The sequence below is a fragment of the Oncorhynchus gorbuscha genome, linkage group LG12, assembly GCF_021184085.1.
Source record: "Oncorhynchus gorbuscha isolate QuinsamMale2020 ecotype Even-year linkage group LG12, OgorEven_v1.0, whole genome shotgun sequence".
Classification (NCBI taxonomy): Eukaryota; Metazoa; Chordata; class Actinopteri; order Salmoniformes; family Salmonidae; genus Oncorhynchus; species Oncorhynchus gorbuscha.
In genome coordinates this window covers 75,420,437-75,444,909 of record NC_060184.1, presented here as the reverse complement: position 1 = coordinate 75,444,909, position 24,473 = coordinate 75,420,437, and the positions used below count along the sequence as shown (strand labels likewise).

Here is a 24,473-nt window from a genome sequence, read left to right as displayed (position 1 = left end):
GTAAAGGTTTTTATTGCAGGGCAATTAATAAACAACCTTAATAGATTCAGTCTCAATTGTTTCTTCGATTTAACACTCAACATAAAAGCTGACGCGATAACTTCTAAATAGATATAAACTGAAAGTAGATGATATTGTTATTCTGGGAGCTGGACAAAAGATGAAGATAAACAGTAACTAGTAGATGTTAACACCCTTCTGCCATCATGTCGACTTACTGCACCAACTTCCTGTCTTGTAACAGACCACTGTCTCTCCAACTAACTGTCTCTCCAACTAACTGTCTCTTCTCTTCTCAGTCATCATTGACTTTATATGGTCTTAATCTGCCTTCAGTGAGCTAGTTGAACTCAGCAGTTCCCCTATACTGGAACCCATTAAACAGATGCTCTGTGAACTCAACGCTCAAAATAAATGGTCCAAAATAAAGAGTAGCCTGCATCATTATATCAACACTATAGTAACAGTTAAATACCTTTCATCCCAGCAAATTCTACAAATATGCATATAATCAAAGAGTACACAATTATAAATGTAACAAAAGTATACATTTAAAACTAATACACAATGACAATACTGTACATAAAACACTTAATACCCATTGGAAAAATAATTAACATGCACCTCTTTTATTGTGTCTAAAGACCATCTAGGTTAAGTGGTGGTTACTGGTTCCCTCTACCGACCGTGGCCTGGTTAGAGCACACTGTCCTAACCGGGGAGTTCTGTGGAGAGAACACAGAGAAAGGATCAGTTGTCAGGACCGACACTTCAGAAGAATAATGACTTCATAGTTACAGTTGGTTACACAACACAGTATTCATTCAATTCTTCCTGAAACACACATTCTAGATGGGTTTTAAAGGTTATTCTACCATTCCCACCAGTCCCTGTGAACGGTCTGTCATGTCAAACCCACTGGGGAGTCTAGATGTTCTCCTCCTCCTGGAAGACAAGAATAAAGGTGTTTGACATCATTTAGGTTTTCATATACAAAAGCACAATCATCATGATAGATATGTTAAAATTGAGGCTGGGAATATCTTTTTACCATGCAAAGAATACGATCAGGCTGAAGAGGAAAATCAACCCCAAGGTTTTTCCTACAATCTCAAAAACCTTTGGGTTAACAGGCTCTTCTTGCCCTGTAAATAACGCAAACATTATAGCCATCTGTTCCAAAAAGAGGAAACATTTTGCACATTGTCTAATATTACAAATTATACACATACTGTAGATGTACAGATGTAAGATCTTAATTTATCCAGTATTGTTGCAGTGAAATAATCCTGCAGTAAAAGGATCTGAACGTTTCCTCTGTAATGTTGATCCATTGGTGGTGAGTCTATTAGCTGGACAAAATAAGGTTACAAGTGCAATACTATTAATATAACCATGTTTTAGTGCAAGATTCTGGTGAATATATGCAAATCATAAAGCTTATCTGTGTTTTCCACAATGCAATAAACTTCTCAGCAACAATATAGTGATCAAATTAAGATCCTAAAACCGTATCATACCTAGATACATACAGCAGGTGTCACGTTCTGACCATAGTTCTTGTGTGTTTTCCTTGTTTTAGTGTTGGTCAGGACGTGAGCTGGGTGGGCATTCTATGTTGTGTGTCTAGTTTGTCTATTTCTATGTTTGGCCTGATATGGTTCTCAATCAGAGGCAGGTGTTAGTCATTGTCTCTGATTGGGAACCATATTTAGGTAGCCTGTTTTGTGTTGGGATTTGTGGATGATTGTTTCCTGTCTCTGTGTTCTCTGCAACAGATAGGACTGTTTTTGGGTTGTTCCACGTGTTTTGTTGAGTTTCTGTCATTAAATAACCATGGACATTAACCACGCTGCACATTGGTCCTCTCCTTCCCAGGAAGAAAGCCGTTACAGCAGCCATGCAGAAGTACCTCTTCTACATCCACGCATTTGAAGGGGTGTCCACATACTTTTGTATATCTAACCTACGATTGTGTCCTTCGTGCCCATTTGACCTTTTATAGCCAGCTGCACTTCCTTTGACTTCCCACAGCCGTGACTATTTCTTGCTTCACAGTAGTACAGTCCTCCATCACCAACAGCCACATTGAGGAAGTAACTCTGTCCAGATGCTACCTGAGTTGTTTTACCCTCACTGATCTGGAACCAGGTGAAGTCTGTCACAGGAGGGTTGGCTGTACTGCTGCAGGTCAGAATAACACAGCTGCCCACTGATACTGGATCAGCTGGTCTGATGGAGGCCAAGGTGTCCTTAGGAGAGACTGAGAGAGAGGGGTTCATTTACAATGTATGTGGATATGGTATATTGAATAGTCTCATCAAAACCACTCTATTACAATCATCAGTGAAAACATGATACAATGATCTATTCTTCAGGAACCGGTGACTAAATCTTACATGAAACGTTAAGCATCATGTTATGTTCAGCTGTCTTGTTTCTTGTCCCTACTGGGTAGACTGCAGTACAAGTGATGTTCTTCTCATGATGAAGGTATGATGGAGTGAAGGTCACTGTGGAGAGAACTGATTTTGTTTGGTCTGGATTCTCCTGCAGTTGGTTCTCAGTTGTGAACTGTGTTGGGGGAGTCCATGTCAGCTCAGGGGGGTGTTCAGGACAGGGAGTGACAGCAGAGCAGTTCAAACTGACAGGGGTCCCTTCCTTCACCTCACCTGAGACAGTAATAATGGGACTGGAAGGCAAATCTGTAATACATTGCAGATAAATATATTTTACACTAACAGTTAAACTGTTCACTTGTTCAACTCTTATCTTTGATGCAAGGAATTTAAACTGGGAAAGATAGTTTGTAAACGGTTAAATTGTCTCTTACCACTGACAACTATATCAACAGACTTAACAGGATCTGTTGCACTGTATGGTTGACTCTCAATCCTGAAGAAGTATATATTAGTGTAATCGGTGGTTACATTGAAGAAGACTGTGGTGCAGTTCTTCTGGGACATGTTTCCAGTTATCTTCCCTTGATATCTGTTGACCGTCTCACGACTGTTAAATATCACTCTGTCCGGACGCTCACCAAAGTATGGGGATTCTTTCATCCACACTCCAGAGAGTAGTATTGAGCTGTTAAATGTATCCTTATGTTGGTCAGGAATATCAAATGAACATGGGATTTGCACACAGGAGCCAGTCAGTACATCCAGTCTATCTGGCATTGTGGTGATCAAATTTCGTTGGCCAAAACAGGCCAAAACACCTGCAACATGAAGGAAAATATCAGGGAGGTAATATGATCTTTTCAGTACAGTCACTCTCTCTGCAGCAAAATCTATATACTAATTTCAATGTACAGGTGATTCCTGATGTCACAACTCCATGCCCTAAACTGGATCATGAACATATCTGGAGCACAATGTTTGAATCCAGACTATTAAACTCTGTTGTTCTAAACATTGAGACAGATGGGAATACAGCTCATAGTATGAAACATCATCCCTCGTACTTATTCCTCTGTCTGATTCATAACTAGTTGTCGCTGTGTGTTAGACTCACCTGATATAAAGAGGACAATGAGAAAAAGCATGTTCTCAGGACAAGCCATGTGAGAACTCACACACTACTGATCACCTGAAACAGTACAAACATACACACATTTAGTAACTCAACACACTGCCCCTCCTTTCCTTCAGGCTCAAACCCAACACCTGAGCACTCCATTCTCCCACCCCTACAGGAGGGCAGCTCCCGCTCAGACTGTCCAAGCTCTTTTCTGTCCTGGCACCCCAATGCTGGAACCAGCTTCCCCCTGGAGCTACCTGCCCATCTTGCGAAAACATCAGAAACCCTACCCCTTCAGGCCATTTTAAATAATCCCACAGCACCCCCCCCCCCCCTCCCGCTTTCACAGCCCGACCTCAAAAAAGCCTTTTGTGAACTAACATCCGCACTTGACCCCCCCCCACACACACACACACACACACACTAGCTCTGACTTTGCTGAGACCTGCTAGAGTGTACTTACTATGAATATAATGCGGTTGTCTCACCTGACTATCATAAGATGAATGCACCAACTGTATGTCTTCTGGATAAGTGTATCTGCTAAATTACTCAAATGTATTACATTGAACCTTAATGCGTACAGTGCATTCGGAAATGATTCAGACCTCTAGACTTTTCTCCCCTTGTTGTTATGTTGTTCTAAAATGGATGAAATTGTTGTCTCCCCTCAATCTACACACAATACCCTATAATAACAAAAAACATTTTTTAGAAATTATTTGTCATTATGGGGTATTGTGTGTGGATTGATAAGGAAAAATAATGTAATATATTTTACGATAAGACTAAAGTAACAAAAAGTGGAAAAAGGAAAGGGGTCTGAATACTTTCTGAATGCAGTGTACGGCTTTCAGTTGTGAAGCTATAACATGAACCAACAGCAGCAGCATTTCAAATCATTACCAGTAATAACATTTCAGTGAGTCTTAACATTAAAATGAAAAGATAGTGAAGAAGTCGACACTTGCCTTACGATCTTCAAAAGAGATCACAGAAAAGGAGATGATATCACACACATAGTGAGTTCTGACAAACTGAAGTGTTGCAATTCAAGTTGGACAATGGCATGTGATGTACTTCCTATTCCTTATAAGTGAACCAAATTATTAGCATTTTCAAAAGAAGTAGTATAATTTTCTACTAATTATATACAGTCAAAAGTTTAGACACACCTACTCAAGGGTTCTCTCTTTTACTATTGTCTACATTGTAGAATAGTGAAAACATCAAAATGATGAAATAACACATATGGAATCATGTAGTAACCAAAAGTGTTAAATCAAAATATATGTTATATTTGAGATTCTTCAAATTAGCCACCCTTTGCCTTGATGACAGCCTTGCATACACTTGGTATTCTCTCAACCAGCTTCATGAGGTAGTCACCTGGAATGCATTTCAATTAACAGGTGTGCCTTGTAAAAAGTTAATTTGTGGAATTTCTTTCCTTCTTAATGCGTTTCAGCCAATCAGATGTGTTGTGACAAGGTAGGGATGGTATACAGAAGATGGTCTTTCACCAAATAGGGCGAAGCCCATCATTTTATTTTCTTCCCATTTTAAATTGAACCTTTATTTAACTTGGCAAGTCAGTTAAGAACTAACTATTATTTACAATGACTGCCTACCCCGGCCAAAGCTGGGCCAATTGTGCGCCGCCATATGAGACTCCCAATCACGGCCGGACGTGAAACAGCCTGGAATCAAACCAGGGACTGTAGTGACGCCTCTTGCAATGAGATGCATTTATTATTATTTCTTGCTTCACAGAAGTACAGTCCTCCATCAACAGTCACATTGAGGGTGTAACTCTGTCCAGATGCTACCTGTAATTGTTTTACCCTCACTGATCTGGAACCAGGTGAAGGTTGGCACAGGAGGGTTGGCTGTACTGCTGCAGGTCAGAATAACACAGCTGCCCACTAATACTCGATCAGCTGGACTGATGGAGGCCGAGGTGTCCTTAGGAGAGACTGGGGGAGAGGGGTTCATTTAGAATGTATCTGGATATAGTACATTGAATTCCTCCCTCAAATATACAGGTATTGAGCATGTTGCTCTACCAAGGAGAGGAGATAACATGGAGATCCTACTACTTCAGAGGGAGGCCTTCTGGATTTCCTATTTAAAACATTGACCCCTAGTGGTCAGAATATTGACTTTCTTCTCAGGTCCTTCTTATGAACAATTATTTTTATTTAGAAGTCTTATAAATGAATATATTCTTTCTACAGCTTATCATTGTAAAACCAATATGTTCCCCCTGTTGATGATGCTTATTATGCATTATGGATGAACCAAAAGATTACAATTTTATAATGTTTAATGAAATTAGAAACAATTAAATATATGTGAAATTAAATTAAACAATAATGTATGTTGATGCTAATCTGGTTTTAGCCCGGTATGGTGAAAGGGACAGTGGTGGAAGCTATTCTGTTAGCCGCACACTGACGTCGGTAGCTCAGTTGGTAGAGCATGGTGCTTGTAACGCCAGGGTAGTGGGTTCGATTCCCGGGACCACCCATACATAGAATGTATGCACACATGACTGTAAGTCGCTTTGGATAAAAGCGTCTGCTAAATGGCATATTATTATTATTATTACATCAACATACAGTGAAACTAAACAGTATTGACCCCCTTTCAGTTTCTCTATTTTTGCTCTTTTTTTAATACTGAATGTTATCAGATCTTCAACCAAAACCTAATATTAAACCTAAAAAGAAAACCTAAAGAGAACTTGAGTTTCCAAATAACTAATTTTGTTATAGTTATTAATGTATTTCAAGTCTACATGAGAATTGATTAAAAGCAACAAATGTAAAGTTTTGGAATGTTCTACTAAAAGTCCAGACCTAATCCCAATTGAGATATTGTGGCAGGACTTGAAACGAGCTTGAAAACCCACAAATGCTTGAAAACCCACAAATGTCGCTGAGTTAAAGCAGTTCTGCACAGGAGAGTGGGACAAAATCCCTTCACAGCAACATGAGAGACTGATCAACAACTACAGGAAGCATTTGGTTGGAGTCATTTCAGCTGAAGGAGGCACAACCAGTTATTGAGTGTAAGGGGGCAATTACTTTTTCACAAAGGGACATTCGATGTTGCATAACTTTTTTTTTGAAATAAATGAAATAAGTACGTCATTGTTGTGTTGTTAGTTCACTCAGTTTCCATTCATCTAATATCAGCTTTTGATTGAATATCTGATAACATTCAGTATCAAAAAACATGCAAAAACTTTTTCACAGCCGAGTTTAAATCCAGACTATTAAATACACTAATCAGGAATTAACTGTAAACATTTCTACACAATTAAAAAGTAGGAATATGGCGCATCCTATAAAATATCATGATTAGTGGTTATATCTTTATGTCTGATTCATAACTAGTTGTTGTTGTGTGGAAGACTCACCTGACATAAAGAAGCCAATGAGAAAAAACATGTTCTCAGAACAAGCCATGTGAGAACTCACACACTACTGATCACCTGAAACAGTACAAACATACACTTACTGGTGGAGTAACTGAACTCACACAACACATTGCATTGAACCATCCTCATATCAAATACACGATGTCCTTCAGTTGTAAAGCTAATACATGAACAAACAGCAGTACATTAGAACATATTGAATCTCATTACTCAGAATTAATCTCCTTTCATTTATTTTGAACATTCAAATTAACAGAAAATATAGTGAAGAAGTCGATACTTGCCTTAGACGGTAGCGTAAACTGTCTACAGCAGAAACTGTCACACACATAGTGAGGTCTGACAAACTAAACTGATGAAATTCATGTGGCATATCTCTCATCTCAACTGTGACGTACTTCCTAATATGTGTATGAAAAATTATTTTCAAACAATTCTTCAGTATTTATTGTCCCTTTCTCGGGATAGGACAGGTTAGCAGTGTTTTGAAAATGGCCCCCAAATCACTAAGTCCGCCCCCGACACATTGATAGATAGAACAAATGAAACTTTAGGCATTATAACCATCTCCCTCTCCTCTGTCTCCCAGGCCTGAATGGGAATGTGTGTGGGATTTAAACATATAGTTAAGTCATGAACCAAAATCCACTATTCATTTATTCAAAAGTTAAATTTGTTAAATTCGAGTTTGATACAAAACATATGGTTGTCACATTATGTTTCAACATGAAAAACAGACTTGGTATGAAACAGAGTAACTGTAATTGTATCTGAGTGATTCTCACACACCTCTCAACTTCTCTGACACCAACTTCCTCTTTGAAGTCTATTTCCAAAGAGGAGCCTGGTGGGCTGGATGCCACAGAGACACTCTTTTCACTCCACTTTGAAACACAACTGACTTTTTCGTAGCATGTTTATGAGAATTCATGTAGCAGTGTAGGAGAATTATCTTAGCATGTTAAGAGCCTGAGGTTAAGGTCAGGTAAAATAGTCAGGTTTAGGGAAAATGCTCTCCTATCCAGGGTTGGATGAGGGCATTTGGGACCCTGAGCTTACTTTCCTTCATTTCAACACGCTCTGCCATGGTGCAGAGAGAATTATTATTTATATGTTTGCTGTTTTATAGCACCTCATGCTTGTGTTCACATTTTTCCATGAGGCTGATATAAAAGGTTGCAGTTTTAACGCTACAATCAGTTCTACACATTTTGCCATCATATGCTATCTGGGGCCGTTCAGTAATCCCTGCTGTTGACCTGCTTCCAGAGTCGCTTCTTATTGAAGTGCCGTGAAGAGAATGTCGCGGGTGACACAGGAGGGAGCCAGCCACCTGCAGGTCCTGGACGGCAAGGAGGACATGGGTGCCCTCTTCGGTGGTCACGTCTACATGGGATTAATCTTTTGTCAAAATGATGTGAAAAGTATAATTATTACAGCATTTTAGCTAATCCTAACCCTTTTTCGTACTTTAATTTAATTTTCATAACCTGCTATGTTAATTCTCCTAACCTGTTGCAAAAAGTCTCCCAAACTTGCTAGAAAACAAAATTTTGACAAAAGCTGTATCCCTTCTAGACAAAACCCTGAACCTTCCCGAAGGCCTTCTGGAAGAAGGAGACCCAGGACTGAGGGCGTACTTTACCCAGCAGGTGGGAGCCGACCTCCCCCAACAGGTGGTCTCCCAGGCTTCAATGGGAACGTGTGTGTGATGTTTTTTCTAAACGAGTTAAATCATAATCGTTGAATAGAACAAGTGTAGACCTTTCCGTGAAATGATGACTTACAAGCCCTTAACCAACAGTGCATCTCAAGAAAGAGTTAAGAAAATGTTTACTAAATTAACTAAGGTAAAACATTATTAAAAGAAACACAAAAAATGTGCAATAACAAGGCTATATTCATGGAGTACCGGTACAGAGTCAATGTGCGGGGGTACAGGTTAGTCGAGGTAATTTGTACATGGAGGTAGGGGTGAAGTGACCATGCATAGATAATAAACAGCGAGAAGCAGCAGTGTACAAAACAAATGAAGGTGGGAGGTAAATGTAAATAGTCCGTTGGCCATTTGATTAATTGTTCAGCAGTCTTATGGCTTGGGGGTAGAAGCTGTTAACGAGCAGTTTGGTCCTATACTTGGCGCTGCGGTACCGCTTGCTGTATGGAAGCAGAGAGAACAGTCTATGACTTGGCTGACTGGAGTCTCTGACACTTTTTGGGGTTTCCTCTGACACCGCCTAGTATATAGGTCCTGGATGGCAGGAAGCTTGACCCCAGTGATGTACTGGAGCGTACGTACTACCCTCTGTAGCGGCTTACGGTCAGATACCAAGCAGTTGCCATACCAGTCCGTGATGCAACCGGTCAACATGCTCTCGATGGTGCAGCTGTAGAACCTTTTGAGGATCTTGGGACCCATGCCAAATCATAGGGTTGTCACATCATTTTTTTTATCAACATGAAAAACAGACTTGGTATGAAACAGAGTAAGTGTAATTGTATCTGACTGATTCTCACACACCACTCAACTTGTCCTACACCAACTTCCTCTTTTTCTTGCTTAACTTCCTCTTTAAAGTCTATTTGGATGACACATTTTCACACCACTTCTATACAGATTTGACTTTTTCGTATCAGGCTAGAAGAATTTATGCAGCAGGTTAGGAGAATTACGGCTATGGGTTACGGTTAGTGAAAATGCTCTGCTAACCAGGGTCGGACGACCCCACACACCCCCTCTTACTTACTGCATTTCAACCCATTTTGCCATTGTGCGGAGGGAATTTCAACCCATTTTGCCATGGTGGGGAGAGCATTTCAACCCATTTTGCCATTGTGCGGAGGGAATTTCAACCCATTTTGCCATGGTGGGGAGAGCATTTCAACCCATTTTGCCATGGTGGGGAGAGCATTTCAACCCATTTTGCCATTGTGCGGAGGGAATTTCAACCCATTTTGCCATGGTGGGGAGAGCATTTCAACCCATTTTGCCATGGTGGGGAGAGCATTTCAACCCATTTTGCCATGGTGGGGAGAGCATTTCAACCCATTTTGCCATGGTGTGGAGGGAATTTCAACCCATTTTGCCATGGTGCGGAGAGCATTTCAACCCATTTTTCCATGGTGCGGAGAACATTTCAACCCATTTTGCCATGGTGGTGCGGAGAAACATATTTAAAGTTTTATAATGCTATTCGACATGTTGTCATGAAGCTGACAGAAAATGTTGTTGATTTCAAGCTAATTTTCCTGCTATTGTCATGCAGGTGAATGAGGACCCAAAAGCGACTTGGCGAAAACAGAGTCTTTAATCCAGTAAAGTAAATCTACAATTATAAGACATAATTCCACTCGTAATGACGAGAACAGACTGGAGACTCGATCAAGAACTGCAGGTTGCCTCGGGAAGGCACTTGAACGTAGCAGACTCAGACACCTGCTCACCACGCAGCATCTGAGGGAAACACGACACGACAGGGCGATACACAGACACAGCACGGAGAACAATAGACAAGGATCCGACAGGGCAGGAACAGAAAACAAGGGGAGAAATAGGGACTCTAATCAGGGAAAAAGATATGGAACAGGTGTGGGAAGACTAAATGATTGATTAGGGGAATAGGAACAGCTGGGAGCAGGAACGGAACGATAGAGAGAAGAGAGAGAGGAAGGGAGAGAGAAAAAGGGAACGAACCTAAAAAGACCAGCAGGGGGAAAACGAACAGAGGAAAAGCAAAATGACAAGACAATCTAAGACAAAACATGACAGTACCCCCCACTCACCGAGCGCCTCCTGGCGCACTCGAGGAGGAATCCTGGCGGCAACGGAGGAAATCATCAATAAGTGAACGGTCCAGCACGTCCCGAGACGGAACCCAACTCCTCTCCTCAGGACCGTAACCCTCCCAATCCACTAAGTATTGGTGACCCCGTCCCGAGAACGCATGTCCATGATCCTACGTACCTTGTAAATAGGTGCGCTCGACAAGGACGGGAGGGGGAGGGAAGACGAACGGGGGTGCGAAGAAAGGGCTTGACACAGGAGACATGGAAGACAGGATGGACGCGACGAAGATGTCGCGGAAGAAGCAGTCGCACAGCGACAGGATTGACGACCTGGGAGACACGGAACGGACCAATGAACCGCGGAGTCAACTTACGAGAAGCTGTCGTAAGAGGAAGGTTGCGAGTGGAAAGCCACACTCTCTGGCCGCAACAATACCTTGGACTCTTAATCCTACGTTTATTGGCGGCTCTCACAGTCTGTGCCCTGTAACGGCAAAGTGCAGACCTCACCCTCCTCCAGGTGCGCTCACAACGTTGGACAAATGCTTGAGCGGAGGGAACGCTGGACTCGGCAAGCTGGGATGAGAACAGAGGAGGCTGGTAACCCAGACTACTCTGAAACGGAGATAACCCGGTAGCAGACGAAGGAAGCGAGTTGTGAGCGTATTCTGCCCAGGGAGCTGTTCTGCCCAAGACGCAGGGTTTCTGAAAGAAAGGCTGCGTAGTATGCGACCAATCGTCTGATTGGCCCTCTCTGCTTGACCGTTAGACTGGGGATGAAACCCGGAAGAGAGACTGACGGACGCACCAATCAAACGACAGAACTCCCTCCAAAACTGTGACGTGAATTGCGGGCCTCTGTCTGAAACGGCGTCTAACGGGAGGCCATGAATTCTGAACACATTCTCGATGATGATTTGTGCCGTCACCTTAGCGGAAGGAAGTTTAGCGAGGGGAATGAAATGTGCCGCCTTAGAGAACCTATCGACAACCGTAAGAATCACAGTCTTCCCCGCAGACAAAGGCAGACCGGTAATGAAGTCTAGGGCGATGTGAGACCATGGTCGAGAAGGAATGGGGAGCGGTCTGAGACGACCGGCAGGAGGAGAGTTACCCGACTTAGTCTGCGCGCAGTCCGAACAAGCAGCCACGAAACGGCGCGTGTCACGCTCCTGAGTCGGCCACCAAAAGCGCTGGCGAATAGACGCAAGAGTGCCTCGAACACCGGGATGACCAGCTAACTTGGCATTGAGCCCACTGAAGAACAGCCAGACGAGTGGAAACAGGAACGAAAAGGAGGTTACTAGGACAAGCGCGCGGCGACGCAGTGTGCGTGAGTGCTTGCTTAACCTGTCTTTCAATTCCCCAAACTGTCAACCCGACAACACGCCCATAAGGAAGAATCCCCTCGGGATCAGTAGAAGCCACAGAAGAACTAAACAGACGGGATAAGGCATCAGGCTTGGTGTTTTTGCTACCCGGACGGTAAGAAATCACAAACTCGAAACGAGCGAAAAACAACGCCCAACGAGCTTGACGGGCATTAAGTCGTTTGGCAGAACGGATGTACTCAAGGTTCTTATGGTCTGTCCAAACGACAAAAGGAACGGTCGCCCCTCCAACCACTGTCGCCATTCGCCTAGGGCTAAGCGGATGGCGAGCAGTTCGCGGTTACCCACATCATAGTTGCGTTCAGATGGCGACAGGCGATGAGAAAAATAAGCGCAAGGATGAACCTTATCGTCAGACTGGAAGCGCTGGGATAGAATGGCTCCCACGCCTACCTCTGAAGCGTCAACCTCGACAATGAATTGTCTAGTGACGTCAGGAGTAACGAGGATAGGAGCGGACGTAAAACGTTCTTTTAGAAGATCAAAAGCTCCCTGGGCGGAACCGGACCACTTAAAACACGTCTTGACAGAAGTAAGAGCTGTGAGAGGGGCAGCAACTTGACCGAAATTACGAATGAAACGCTGATAGAAATTAGCGAAACCTAGAAAGCGCTGCAACTCGACACGTGACCTTGGAACGGGCCAATCACTGACAGCTTGGACCTTAGCGGAATCCATCTGAATGCCTTCAGCGGAAATAACGGAACCGAGAAAAGTAACGGAGGAGACATGAAAAGAGCACTTCTCAGCCTTCACGTAGAGACAATTCTCTAAAAGGCGCTGTAGAACACGTCGAACGTGCTGAACATGAATCTCGAGTGACGGTGAAAAAATCAGGATATCGTCAAGATAGACAAAAAGAAAGATGTTCAGCATGTCTCTCAGAACATCATTAACTAATGCCTGAAAAACAGCTGGCGCATTGGCGAGACCAAACGGCAGAACCCGGTACTCAAAATGCCCTAACGGAGTGTTAAACACCGTTTTCCACTCGTCCCCCTCTCTGATGCGCACGAGATGGTAAGCGTTACGAAGGTCCAACTTAGTAAAGCACCTGGCTCCCTGCAGAATCTCGAAGGCTGATGACATAAGGGGAAGCGGATAACGATTCTTAACCGTTATGTCATTCAGCCCTCGATAATCACGCAGGGGCGCAGAGTACCGTCCTTTTTCTTAACAAAAAGAACCCCGCCCCGGCCGGAGAGGAAGAAGGCACTATGGTACCGGCGTCAAGAGACACAGATAAATAATCCTCGAGAGCCTTACGTTCGGGAGCCGACAGAGAGTATAGTCTACCCCGAGGAGGAGTGGTCCCCGGAAGGAGATCAATACTACAATCATACGACCGGTGAGGAGGAAGGGAGTTGGCTCGGGACCGACTGAAGACCGTGCGCAGATCATGATATTCCTCCGGCACTCCTGTCAAATCGCCAGGTTCCTCCTGAGAAGTGGGGACAGAAGAAATGGGAGGGATGGCAGACATTAAACACTTCACATGACAAGAAACGTTCCAGGATAGGATAGAATTACTAGACCAATTAATAGAAGGATTATGACATACTAGCCAGGGATGACCCAAAACAACAGGTGTAAAAGGTGAACGAAAAATCAAAAAAGAAATAGTCTCACTGTGGTTACCAGATACTGTGAGAGTTAAAGGTAGTGTCTCAAATCTGATACTGGGAAGATGACTACCATCTAAGGCAAACATGGGCGTAGGCTTGTCTAACTGTCTGAAAGGAATGTCATGTTTCCGAGCCCATGCTTCGTCCATGAAACAACCCTCAGCCCCAGAGTCAATCAAGGCACTGCATGTAGCACCCGAACCGGTCCAGCGTAGATGGACCGACATAGTAGTACAGGATCTAGTAGCCCTCCGCTTACTGATGAGCTCTGGCCTTTTACTGGACATGAATTGACAAAATGTCCATCAAATCCGCAATAGAGGCACAGGCGGTTGGTGATCCTCCGTTCCCTCTCCTTAGTCGAGATGCGAATACCTCCCAGCTGCATGGGCTCAGTCTCTGAGCCAGAGGAGGGAGATGGTTGCGATGCGGAGCAGGGAAACACCGTTGACGCGAGCTCTCTTCCACGAGCTTGGTGACGAAGATCTACCCGTCGTTCTATGCGGATGGCGAGAGCAATCAAAGAGTCCACACTGGAAGGAACCTCCCGAGAGAGAATCTCATCTTTGACCACTGCGTGGAGTCCCTCCAGAAAACGAGCGAGCAGCGCCGGCTCGTTCCAGTCACTAGAGGCAGCAAGAGTGCGAAACTCTATAGAGTAATCCGTTATGGATCGATCACCTTGGCATAGGGAAGCCAGGGCCCTAGAAGCCTCCCTACCAAAAACTGAACGGTCAAAAACCCGAATCATCTCCTCTTTAAAGTTCTGGTAATTGTTTGAACAATCAGCCCTTGCCTCCCAGATAGCTGTGCCCCACTCTCGAGCCCGGCCAGTAAGGAGTGAAATGACGTAAGCAACCCAAGCTCTCTCTCTAGAGTATGTGTTGGGTTGGAGAGAGAACACAATATCACACTGGGTGAGAAAGGAGCGGCACTCCGTGGGCTGCCCGGAGTAGCAAGGTGGGTTATTAACCCTAGGTTCCGGAGGCTCGGCAGGCCAGGAAGTAACAGGTGGCACGAGACGAAGACTCTGGAACTGTCCAGAGAGGTCGGAAACCTGAGCGGCCAGGTTCTCCACGGCATGGCGAGCAGCAGACAATTCCTGCTCGTGTCTGCCGAGCATGGCTCCTTGGATCTCGACGGCAGTGTTACGAGCGTCTGTAGTCGCTGGGTCCATTCCTTGGTCGGATCCTTCTGTCATGCAGGTGAATGAGGACCCAAAAGCGACTTGGCGAAAACAGAGTACAGTAAAGTAAATCTACAATTATAAGACATAATTCCACTCGTAATGACGAGAACAGACTGGAGACTCGATCAAGAACTGCAGGTTGCCTCGGGAAGGCACTTGAACGTAGCAGACTCAGACACCTGTTCACCACGCAGCATCTGAGGGAAACACGACACGACAGGGCGATACACAGACACAGCACGGAGAACAATAGACAAGGATCCGACAGGGCAGGAACAGAAAACAAGGGGAGAAATAGGGACTCTAATCAGGGAAAAAGATATGGAACAGGTGTGGGAAGACTAAATGATTGATTAGGGGAATAGGAACAGCTGGGAGCAGGAACGGAACGATAGAGAGAAGAGAGAGAGGAAGGGAGAGAGAAAAAGGGGAACGAACCTAAAAAGACCAGCAGGGGGAAAACGAACAGAGGGAAAAGCAAAATGACAAGACAATCTAAGACAAAACATGACAGCTATTCAACATATTTTGCTATCATATGCTATCAGGGGCTGTTTTGTAGTCCAGCCCTGCTCCTAACCTGCTACCAAAATGACCTCATATTGCAGTGGCGTGAAAATAATATCCCGAGTGCCACAGGAGGGAGACCGCGATCTACAGGTACTGGGAGGCAAGTTGGATATGGGCTTCCTGTCACGACTTCTTCCGAAGTCGGTTCCTCTCCTTGTTCGGGCGGTGTTCGGCGATCGACGTCAGCGGTCTTCTAGGCATCGCCGATCCGTTGTTCATTTTCCATTTGTTTTGTCCTGTTTTCCCACACACCTGGTTTTCATTCCCTCATTACGTGTTGTGTATTTAACCCTTTGTTCCCCCCATGTCTTTGTGTGGTATTGTTTGTTGTAAGTGCTTGTGCACATGTTGACTGGTGCGCGTCGGGTTTTGTACCCATGTTGGTTATTTTTCTTGCCGTTGGTTTTGGAGTTGCCACCAGGTACACACCCCTTACACTCCCTCTATGGCGGTCAAGTCTAGATGGGATAAAGCTTTGTCAAATTGACGTCAAATTATTTTAGCATTTGAGCTAATCCTAACACTTTTCCGTTCCTTGATCTAATTATCATAACCTGCTACGTTAATTCTCCTAACCTGCAGCCTAATTCTCCTAAACTTGCGGAAAAAACTACATTTGGACAAATCACTCTTCGACCTTCCCAAGGTCTTCTGGGAGAAGGAGACCCAGGAGCTGAGGGCGTACTTTACCCAGCAGGTGGGAGCCGACCTCCCCCAACAGGTGGAGGGAGAGCTGAAGGCTCTGGAGGACAGGGTCAGGAATTGAGAGGTGGAGGGACCAGATGGTTCAGAGAGAGAAGAGAGAAAGTATTGACTATTGGACATTATACTACGCTGATGCTGCTATATGGTGGGAATGGGGATATGGGGGGACTGACAAAAAAGAGACTAACAAGCTCTTTTCAGTTATGTGGAAACTGCTTTGCCTAAATGTGGATAAAATGTATGAAAATACAATGAAACGATGTGCCTGCATGCAGATCAGGCTACCACTCACTATCAATGGATATATGAGTAGGTATTAGGTGATAAAACAGAACCAATCTTACTGCTTTTTCCATGACAGACTGCCCAGGTGAATCCAGGTGTATTCTATGATCCCTTATTGTTGTCACTTGTTAAATCCACTTCTATCATTGTAGATGAAAGGGGGGAGACAGTTTAAAGAAGGATTTTTAAGCCTCAAAACAATTGAGACATGGATTGTGTATGTGTGCCATTTAGAGGGTGTTTGGGCAAGACAAAAATGTATGTTCCTTTGAACGAGGTGTGGTAGTAGGTGGCGGACACACTGGTTTCAAGAACTGCAACATTGCTGTTTTTTCTCTCACTCTAAACAGTTTCCGGTGTGTATCAAGAATGGTCCACCACCCAAAGGAAATCCATCCAACTTGACATACCTGTAGGAAGCATTGGAGTCAACATGGGCCAGCATCCCTGTGGAACGCTTTTGACACCCTGTAGAATCCATGCCCCGATGAACTGAGGCTGTTCTGAAGCCAAAAGGGGTTTCAACTCAAAATTAGGAAGGTGTTCCTAATGTTTGGTATCCTCAGTGTCTTCAGAAAGGACCCCTTGACTTATTCCACAATGTTGCTGATCCATCCTCAGTTTTCTCCAATCACAGCTGTTAAACTGTGTAACTGTTTTAAAGTCACCATTGGCCTTATGGTGAAATCAGTGGAGGCTGCTGAGGGGAAGACAACTCATAATAATGTCTGGAATGGAGCGAATGGAATGGAATCAAACACATGGAAAACATGTTGGGTGTATTTGGTACCATTCCACCTGTTCTGCTCCAGTCATTACCACGAGTACGTTCTCCCCAATTAAGGTGCCACCAGCCTCCTGTGGGTGAAATCCCTGTGCAGTGTTTTTCCTCTCCGGCGACTGAGTTAGGAAGGACGCCTGTATCTTTGTAGTGATTGGGTGTATTGATAAACCATCCAAAGTGTAATTAATTAACTCACTACGCTCAAAGGGGTTTTCAATGTGAGATTTATTTTATTTTTATCCATCTACCAACAGGTGCACTTCTTTGTGAGACAATGGAAAAGCTGGTTTGAAAGTTGTTGCTTGACTGAGGGACCTTACAGAAATATGTAAGTGCGGTGTACAGAGACGAGGTAGTCATTTAAAAATCATGTTAAACACTAGTATTGCACACAAAGTGAATCCATGCAACTCATATGACTAGTTAAGGAAATCTTTACTCCTGAACTTATTTAGGCTTGCCATAGAAAGGGTGTTGAATACATATTGTCTTTCAGCTTTTCATTTTTATGTCTAAAAACATAATTCCACATTGTGTGTAGAACAGTGACACAAAATCTCAATTGAATCAATTTTAATGAGATGTTAAATGTTGGACCAATAAGACCAAAAGATTTCATGGAAGTTGAATGTAAAGGTTTTTATTGCAGGGCAATTAATAAACAACCTTAATAAATTCAGTCTCATTTGTTTCTTCGATTTAACACTCAACATAAAAGCTGACGCGATAACTTCTAAATAGATATAAACTGAAAGTAGATGATATTGTTGTTCTGGCAACTGCACAAAAGATGAAGATAAACAGTAACTAGTAGATGTTAACACCATTCTGCCATCATGTAGACTTCCTGCACCAACTTCCTGTCTTGTATCAGACCACTGTCTCTCCAACTAACTGTGTCTTCTCTCCTCAGTCATCATTGACTAGATATGGTCTTAAACTGCCTTCAGTGAGCTAGTTGAACTCAGCAGTTCCTCTATACTGGAACCCATTAAACAGATGCTCTGTGAACTCAACACTCAAAATAAATGGTCCAAAATAAAGAGTAGCCTGCATCATCATATCACCACTATAGTAACAGTTAAATACCTTTCATCCCAGACAATTCTACAAATATGCAGATAATCAAAGAGCACACAATTATAAATGTAACAAAAGTACCAATAGAAACAGATACACAATGACAATACTGTACATAAAAACACTTAATACTCATCGGCAAAATACTTAGCATCCACCTGTTTTATTCACTTGTGCATAAAGCCCATCTAGGTTGTTAAGAGGTGGTTCCTGAGCCTCTCTCCCAGTCACGTTGACTTCAGCGTACTCACTCTCCTGTCCCTGGACCCTGTCCTGGGCTGCAGCTGGGGTCTCTTTGGTCTGTAGTTTGGAGAAGTCTATGTCACCGTAGTGGATCTCTTCAGGCTGGTCTTCTGCAGGTTCCTCTGGTTCCTCTCCGGCTGTGGCCTGGTTAGTACACACTGTCCCAACCGGGGAGTTCTGTGGAGAGAACACAGAGAGAGGAACAGGTGTAAAGCTCTAAGCTCAGTAATGTGTAAAACTCTAAGGTCAGCAGGTTACACAACACATACTGAGGGGATGTCAATGAAAATGTCAATTCAACTGACATGAAAGAATTTCATTTTGTCAACAAATGAGCTCCAATCTAAACAAAACACTGTCAAAGTCCAACAACTATTCTGTTATTATTCCATGTCATTACAGGATGTGGCATTGCTTTCGGTGTGGTCATCTCCCCCTAAACTTCCTCTATAAAGTGATGTTAACCTCATGGCTTTAAATAGTTTCAGCATTAATTCATTACTTCCTTAGATACACTTTGTAGGTGGTTTTGTAAGTTGAGCCTTATTCCCACCTGTCCCTGTGGACTGTCTGTCCTTTCATGTCCATCGTGGAGCCTCGAGTTTCTCCTCCTGGAAGACATTTACAAAGGTATTCTGAATGTACTGTGAGGGTTTCCATATGCAAAAGCACAAACACAGCAGAAATAAAATTGTTTTGCATTGATGCCAGGAATAGTTCTTACCATACAAAAAGACTGATCAGGCTGATAAGCAAAAAGGCCCCCAGAGTTCCTGCTGCAACCCCAATAACCTCTTCTTGACCTGAAAATACAGCACATATTGTGGTCAATTCTCACAAGAAGATCTCTAAAGTACACTACATGACCAAAAGTATGTGGACACCTGCTCGTCGAACATCAATTCCAAAATCATGGCCATTAATATGGAATATAGAATGTCATTGTATGCTGTAGCCTTAATAATTCCCTTCACTGGAACTAAGGGGCCTAGCCCAAAAAATAAAAAACAGCCCCAGAACATTATTCCTCATCCACCAAACTTTACAGTTGGCACTATGCATTGGGGCAGGTAATGTTCTCCTGGAATCCGTCAACCCAGATTCGCCTGCCGGACTGCCAGATGGTGAATCGTATATTCAACACGCCAGAGAACAGATTTCCACTTCTCCAGTGTCCAATGGCAGTGAGCTTTACACTGCAGCTGATTCTTGGCACTGCACATGGTGATCTTAGGCTTGTGTGCAGCTGTTCGACCATGGAAACCCATTTCATGAAGCCCTCAACAATCAGTTCTGGTGCTGCCGTTGCTTCCAAAGGCAGTTTGGAACTCGGTAGTGAATATTGCCATCCTACTGCCAATGTTTGTCTACGGAGATTGCATGGCTGTGTGCTCGATTTTAAACACCTGTCAGCAACATGTGAGCCTTTAATAACTGAATCCACGCATTTGAAGGGGTGTCCACATACTTTTGAATATATAGTGTATATCTAACCTACGATTGTGTCCTTCGTGCCCATTTTACCTTTTATAGCCAGCTGCACTTCATTCGACTTCCCACAGCCTTGACTATTTCTTGCTTCACAGTAGTACAGTCCTCCATCAACCGTCATATTGAGAGTGTAACTCTGTCCAGATGCTACCTGTGTTGTTTTACCCTCACTGATCTTGAACCAGGTAAAGTTTGTCACAGGAGGGTTGGCTGTACTGCTGCAGGTCAGATTAACACAGCTGCCCCCTAATACGGAATCAGCTGGACTGATGGAGGCCAAGGTGTCCTTAGGAGAGACTGGGGGAGAGGGGTTAATTTACAATGTATGTGGATATGTTATATTGAATAGTCTCATCAAAACCACTCTATTACAATCATCAGTAAAACATGATAGAATGATCTATTCTACTGGAACCGGTGACTAAATCTTACATGAAACGTTAAGCATCATGTTATGTTCAGCTGTCTTGTTGCTTGTCCCTACTGGGTAGACTGCAGTACAAGTGATGTTCTTCTCATGATGAAGGTATGACGGAGTGAAGGTCACCGTGGAGAGAACTGATTTGGTTTGGTCTGAATTCTCCTGCAGTTGGTTCTCAGGTGTGAACTGTGTTGGGAGAGTCCATGTCAGCTCAGGGGGGTGTTCAGGACAGGGAGCGACAGCAGAGCAGTTCAAACTGACAGGGGTCCCTTCCTTCACCTCACCTGAGACAGTAATGATGGGACTGGAAGGCAAATCTGTAATACATTGTAGATAAATATATTTTACACTAACAGTTAAACTGTCCACTTGTTCAACTCTTATCTTTGATGCAAGGAATCTTGAAATGAGTATAGGAAAAAAATTGTTGGTTTTAAAGATAAATTGTCTCTTACCACTGACAACTATATTAACATACTTCTCAGTGTCTGTTGCAAGGAATGGTTGATTCTCAATCCTGAAGAAGTATTTATTAGTGTAATTGGTGGTTACATTGAAGAAGACTGTGGTGCAGTTCTTCTGGGACATGTTTCCAGTTATATTCCCTTGATATCTGTTGACTGTCTTACTGCTGTTAAATATCACTCTGTCCGGACGCTCACCAAAGTTTGAGTTTTCTTTAATCCACACTCCAGAGGGTAGTATTGAGCTGTTAAATGTATCCTTATGTTGGTCAGGAATATCAAATGAACATGGGATTTGCACACAGGAGCCAGTCAGTACATCCAGTCTATCTGGCATTGTGGTGTTCAAATCCCGTTGACCAAAACAGACCAAAACACCTGCAACATAAAGGACAACATCAGGGAGGTAATATGATCTTTTCAGTACAGTCACTCTCTCTGCAGCAAAATATCTATACTAATTTCAATGTACAGGTGATTCCTGATGTCACAACTCCATGCCCTAAACTGGATCATGAACATATCTGGAGCACAATGTTTGAATCCAGACTATTAAACTCTGCTGTTCTATACATTGAGACAGATGGGAATACAGCTCATAGTATGAAACATCATCCCTTGTACTTATTCCTCTGTCTGATTCATAACTAGTTGTTGTTGTGTGTAAGACTCACCTGATATAAAGAGGACAATGAGAAAAAACATGTTCTCAGGACAAGCCATGTGAGAACTCACACACCACTGATCACCTGAAACAGTACAAACATACACACATTTAGTGACTCAACACACTGCCCCTCCTTACCTTCAGGCTCAAACCCAACACCTGAGCACTCCATTCTCCCACCCCTACAGGAGGGCAGCTCCCGCTCAGACTGTCCAAGCTCTTTTCTGTCCTGGCACCCCAATGCTGGAACCAGCCTCCCCCTGAAGCTACCTGCCCATCTTGCAAAAACATCAGAAACCCTACCCCTTCAGGGCATTTTAAATAATCCCACGGCACCCCCCCCCCTTTCACAGCCCGACCTCAAAAAGCCTTTTGTGAACTAACATCTGCACTTGACCGACCCCCCCCACCCACACACACACACACACTAGCTCTGACTTTGCTGATACCTGCTTAAGTGTACTTACTATGAATGTAATGCGGTTGTCTCAACTGACTATCAGGAGATGAATGCACCAACTGTATGTCGTTCTAGATAAGAGTGCCTCTGCTAAATTACTCAAATGTATTACATTGAACCTTATTGCGTACAGTGCATTTGGAAATTATTCAGACCTCTTGACTTTTCTCCCCTCGTTGTTGTTTAAAATGGATTAAATTGTTCTCTCCCCTCAATCTACACACAATACCCCATAATAACAAAAACAAAAAACATTTTTTAGAAATGATTTGTCATTATGGGGTATTGTGTGTGGATTGATAAGTAAAAATAATTGAATGCATTTTACAATAAGACTAAAGTAACAAAAAGTGGAAAAAGGAAAGGGGTCTGAATACTTTCTGAATGCAGTGTACGGCTTTCAGTTGTGAAGCTATAACATGAACCAACAGCAGCAGCATTTCAAATCATTACCAGTAATATAACATTACATTAAAATGAAAAGATAGTGAAGAAGTTGACACTTGCCTTACGATCTTCAAAAGCGATCACAGAAAAGGAGATGATATCACACCCATAGTGAGTTCTGACAAACTGAAGTGTTGCAATTCAAGTTGGACAATGGCATGTGATGTACTTCCTATTCCTTATAAGTGAACAAAATTATTTGCATTTTCAAAAGCAAGTAGTATAATTTTCTACTAATTATATACAGTCAAAAGCTTAGACACACCTACTCTTTTACTATTGTCTACATTGTAGAATAGTGAAAACATCAAAATTATGAAATAACACATATGGAATCATGTAGTAACCAAAAGTGTTAAATCAAAATATATGTTATATTTGAGATTCTTCAAATTAGCCACCCTTTGCCTTGATGACAGCCTTGCACTCTTGGTATTCTCTCAACCAGCTTCATGAGGTCGTCACCTGGAATGAATTTCAATTAACAGGTGTGCCTTGTTAAAATGTTAATTTGTGGAATTTCTTTCCTTCTTAATGCGTTTCAGCCAATCAGATGTGTTGTGACGAGGTTGGGATGGTATACAGAAGATGGTCTTTCACCAAATAGGGCGAAGCCCATCATTTTATTTTCTTCCAATTTTAAATTGAACCTTTATTTAACTTGGCAAGTCAGTTAAGAACTAACTATTATTTACAATGACTGCCTACCCCGGCCAAAGCTGGGCCAATTGTGCGCCGCCATATGAGACTTCCAATTACGGCCAGACGTGAAACAGCCTGGAATCAAACCAGGTACTGTAATGACTGACGCCTCTTGCACTGAGATGCAGTGCCCAAGACCACTGCACCACTCGGGAGCCCATATTATGTCAAGAAAAGCTCAAATAAGCAAAGAGAAATGACAGTCCATTACTTTCAGACATGAAGGTCAGTCAATGTGGAAAATGTCAAGAACTTTGAACGTTTCAGTGCAGTCTCAAATTATTAAGCGTTATGATGAAACTGGCTGTCATGACGACCGCCACAGGAAAGGAAGACCCAGAGTCACCTCTGCTACAGAGGATAAGTTCCTTAGTTACCAGCCTCAGAAATCGCAGCCCAAATAAATGCTTCAGAATTCAAGTAATAGACACATCTGAACATCAACTGTTCAGAGGGGACTGTGTGAATCAGGCCTTCATGGTCGAATTACTTCCAAAGAAACCACACCTAAAGGACATCAATAAGAAGACTTGCTTGTGCCAAGAAACACACGTAATGGATGAGACTGGTGGAAATCTGTCCTTTGGTCTGGAGTAAAAATGTAAGATTTTTGGTTCCAAATGCCATGTCTTAGTGAGACGCAGAGTAGGTGAACAAAAGATCTCTCCATGTTCGGTTCCAACTGTGAAGCATGGAGGATGAGTTGTGATGGTGCTTTGCTGGTGACACTGACAATGATTTAGAATGCAAGGCGCACTTAACCAGCATGGCTACCACAGCATTCTGCAGCGATACGCCATCCCATCATGTTTTCCTACAGGACAATGACCCAACACACCTCCAGGCTGTGTCAGGGCTATTTGACCAAGAAGGAGGGTAATAGAGTGCTGAATTACAGAGTACTTTGTTGAAGCACCTTTAGCAGTGATTACAGCTCCAGTCTTCTTGGGTTTGACACACATGTATTTGGAGTTTCTCCCATTATTCTCTGCAGACCCTTTCAAGCTCTGTTAGGTTGGATGGGGAGCATCACTACACAGCTATTTTCAGGACTCTCCATAGATGTTAGATCAGGTTCAAGTCCGGGCTCTGGCTGGGCCACTCAAGGACCTTCAGAGACTTGTCCAACAGCCACTCCTGCCTTGTCTTGGCTGTGTGCTTAGGGTGGTTCTGTTGGAAAGTGAACCTTTGCCCCA

At 43.2% G+C, this 24,473-nt stretch overlaps 1 protein-coding gene across 6 annotated transcripts; it reads right to left on the bottom strand.

The window, feature by feature from the left end:
- On the bottom strand, positions 1-22,722 carry LOC123991396 (B-cell receptor CD22-like). 6 transcript variants are annotated; one of them, XM_046292961.1, is made up of 9 exons: positions 20,549-20,680; positions 5,352-5,498; positions 3,517-3,591; positions 2,834-3,220; positions 2,400-2,705; positions 1,997-2,263; positions 1,052-1,145; positions 876-945; positions 1-725 (listed from the first exon to the last, which is right to left on the bottom strand). In XM_046292961.1, the coding sequence occupies exons 3-9, from the start codon at positions 3,563-3,565 to the stop codon at positions 666-668; spliced, it is 1,233 nt and encodes a 410-aa protein (XP_046148917.1). In that variant the 5' UTR covers positions 3,566-3,591; positions 5,352-5,498; positions 20,549-20,680; the 3' UTR covers positions 1-665. The 6 variants fall into 6 exon arrangements, with proteins under 6 accessions (XP_046148917.1, XP_046148919.1, XP_046148918.1 ...); XM_046292963.1 differs by having other exon boundaries at positions 5,367-5,498; XM_046292962.1 differs by lacking the exon at positions 20,549-20,680 and adding an exon at positions 6,947-7,088.
- Positions 22,723-24,473: the final 1,751 nt, after the last annotated feature.

Excerpts from the sequence above, each read along its gene's own strand:
- LOC123991396 (XM_046292959.1), bottom strand. The coding sequence starts at position 21,724 with ATGGCTTGTCCTGAGAACATGTTTTTTCTCATTGTCCTCTTTATATCA. Across the intron at positions 21,380-21,675 it reads CATTGTCCTCTTTATATCAG|GTGTTTTGGTCTGTTTTGGT; the intron begins GTGAGTCTTACA and ends TTTATGTTGCAG. Across the intron at positions 19,237-19,349 it reads CTGATCAGTCTTTTTGTATG|GAGGAGAAACTCGAGGCTCC; the intron begins GTAAGAACTATT and ends AATGTCTTCCAG.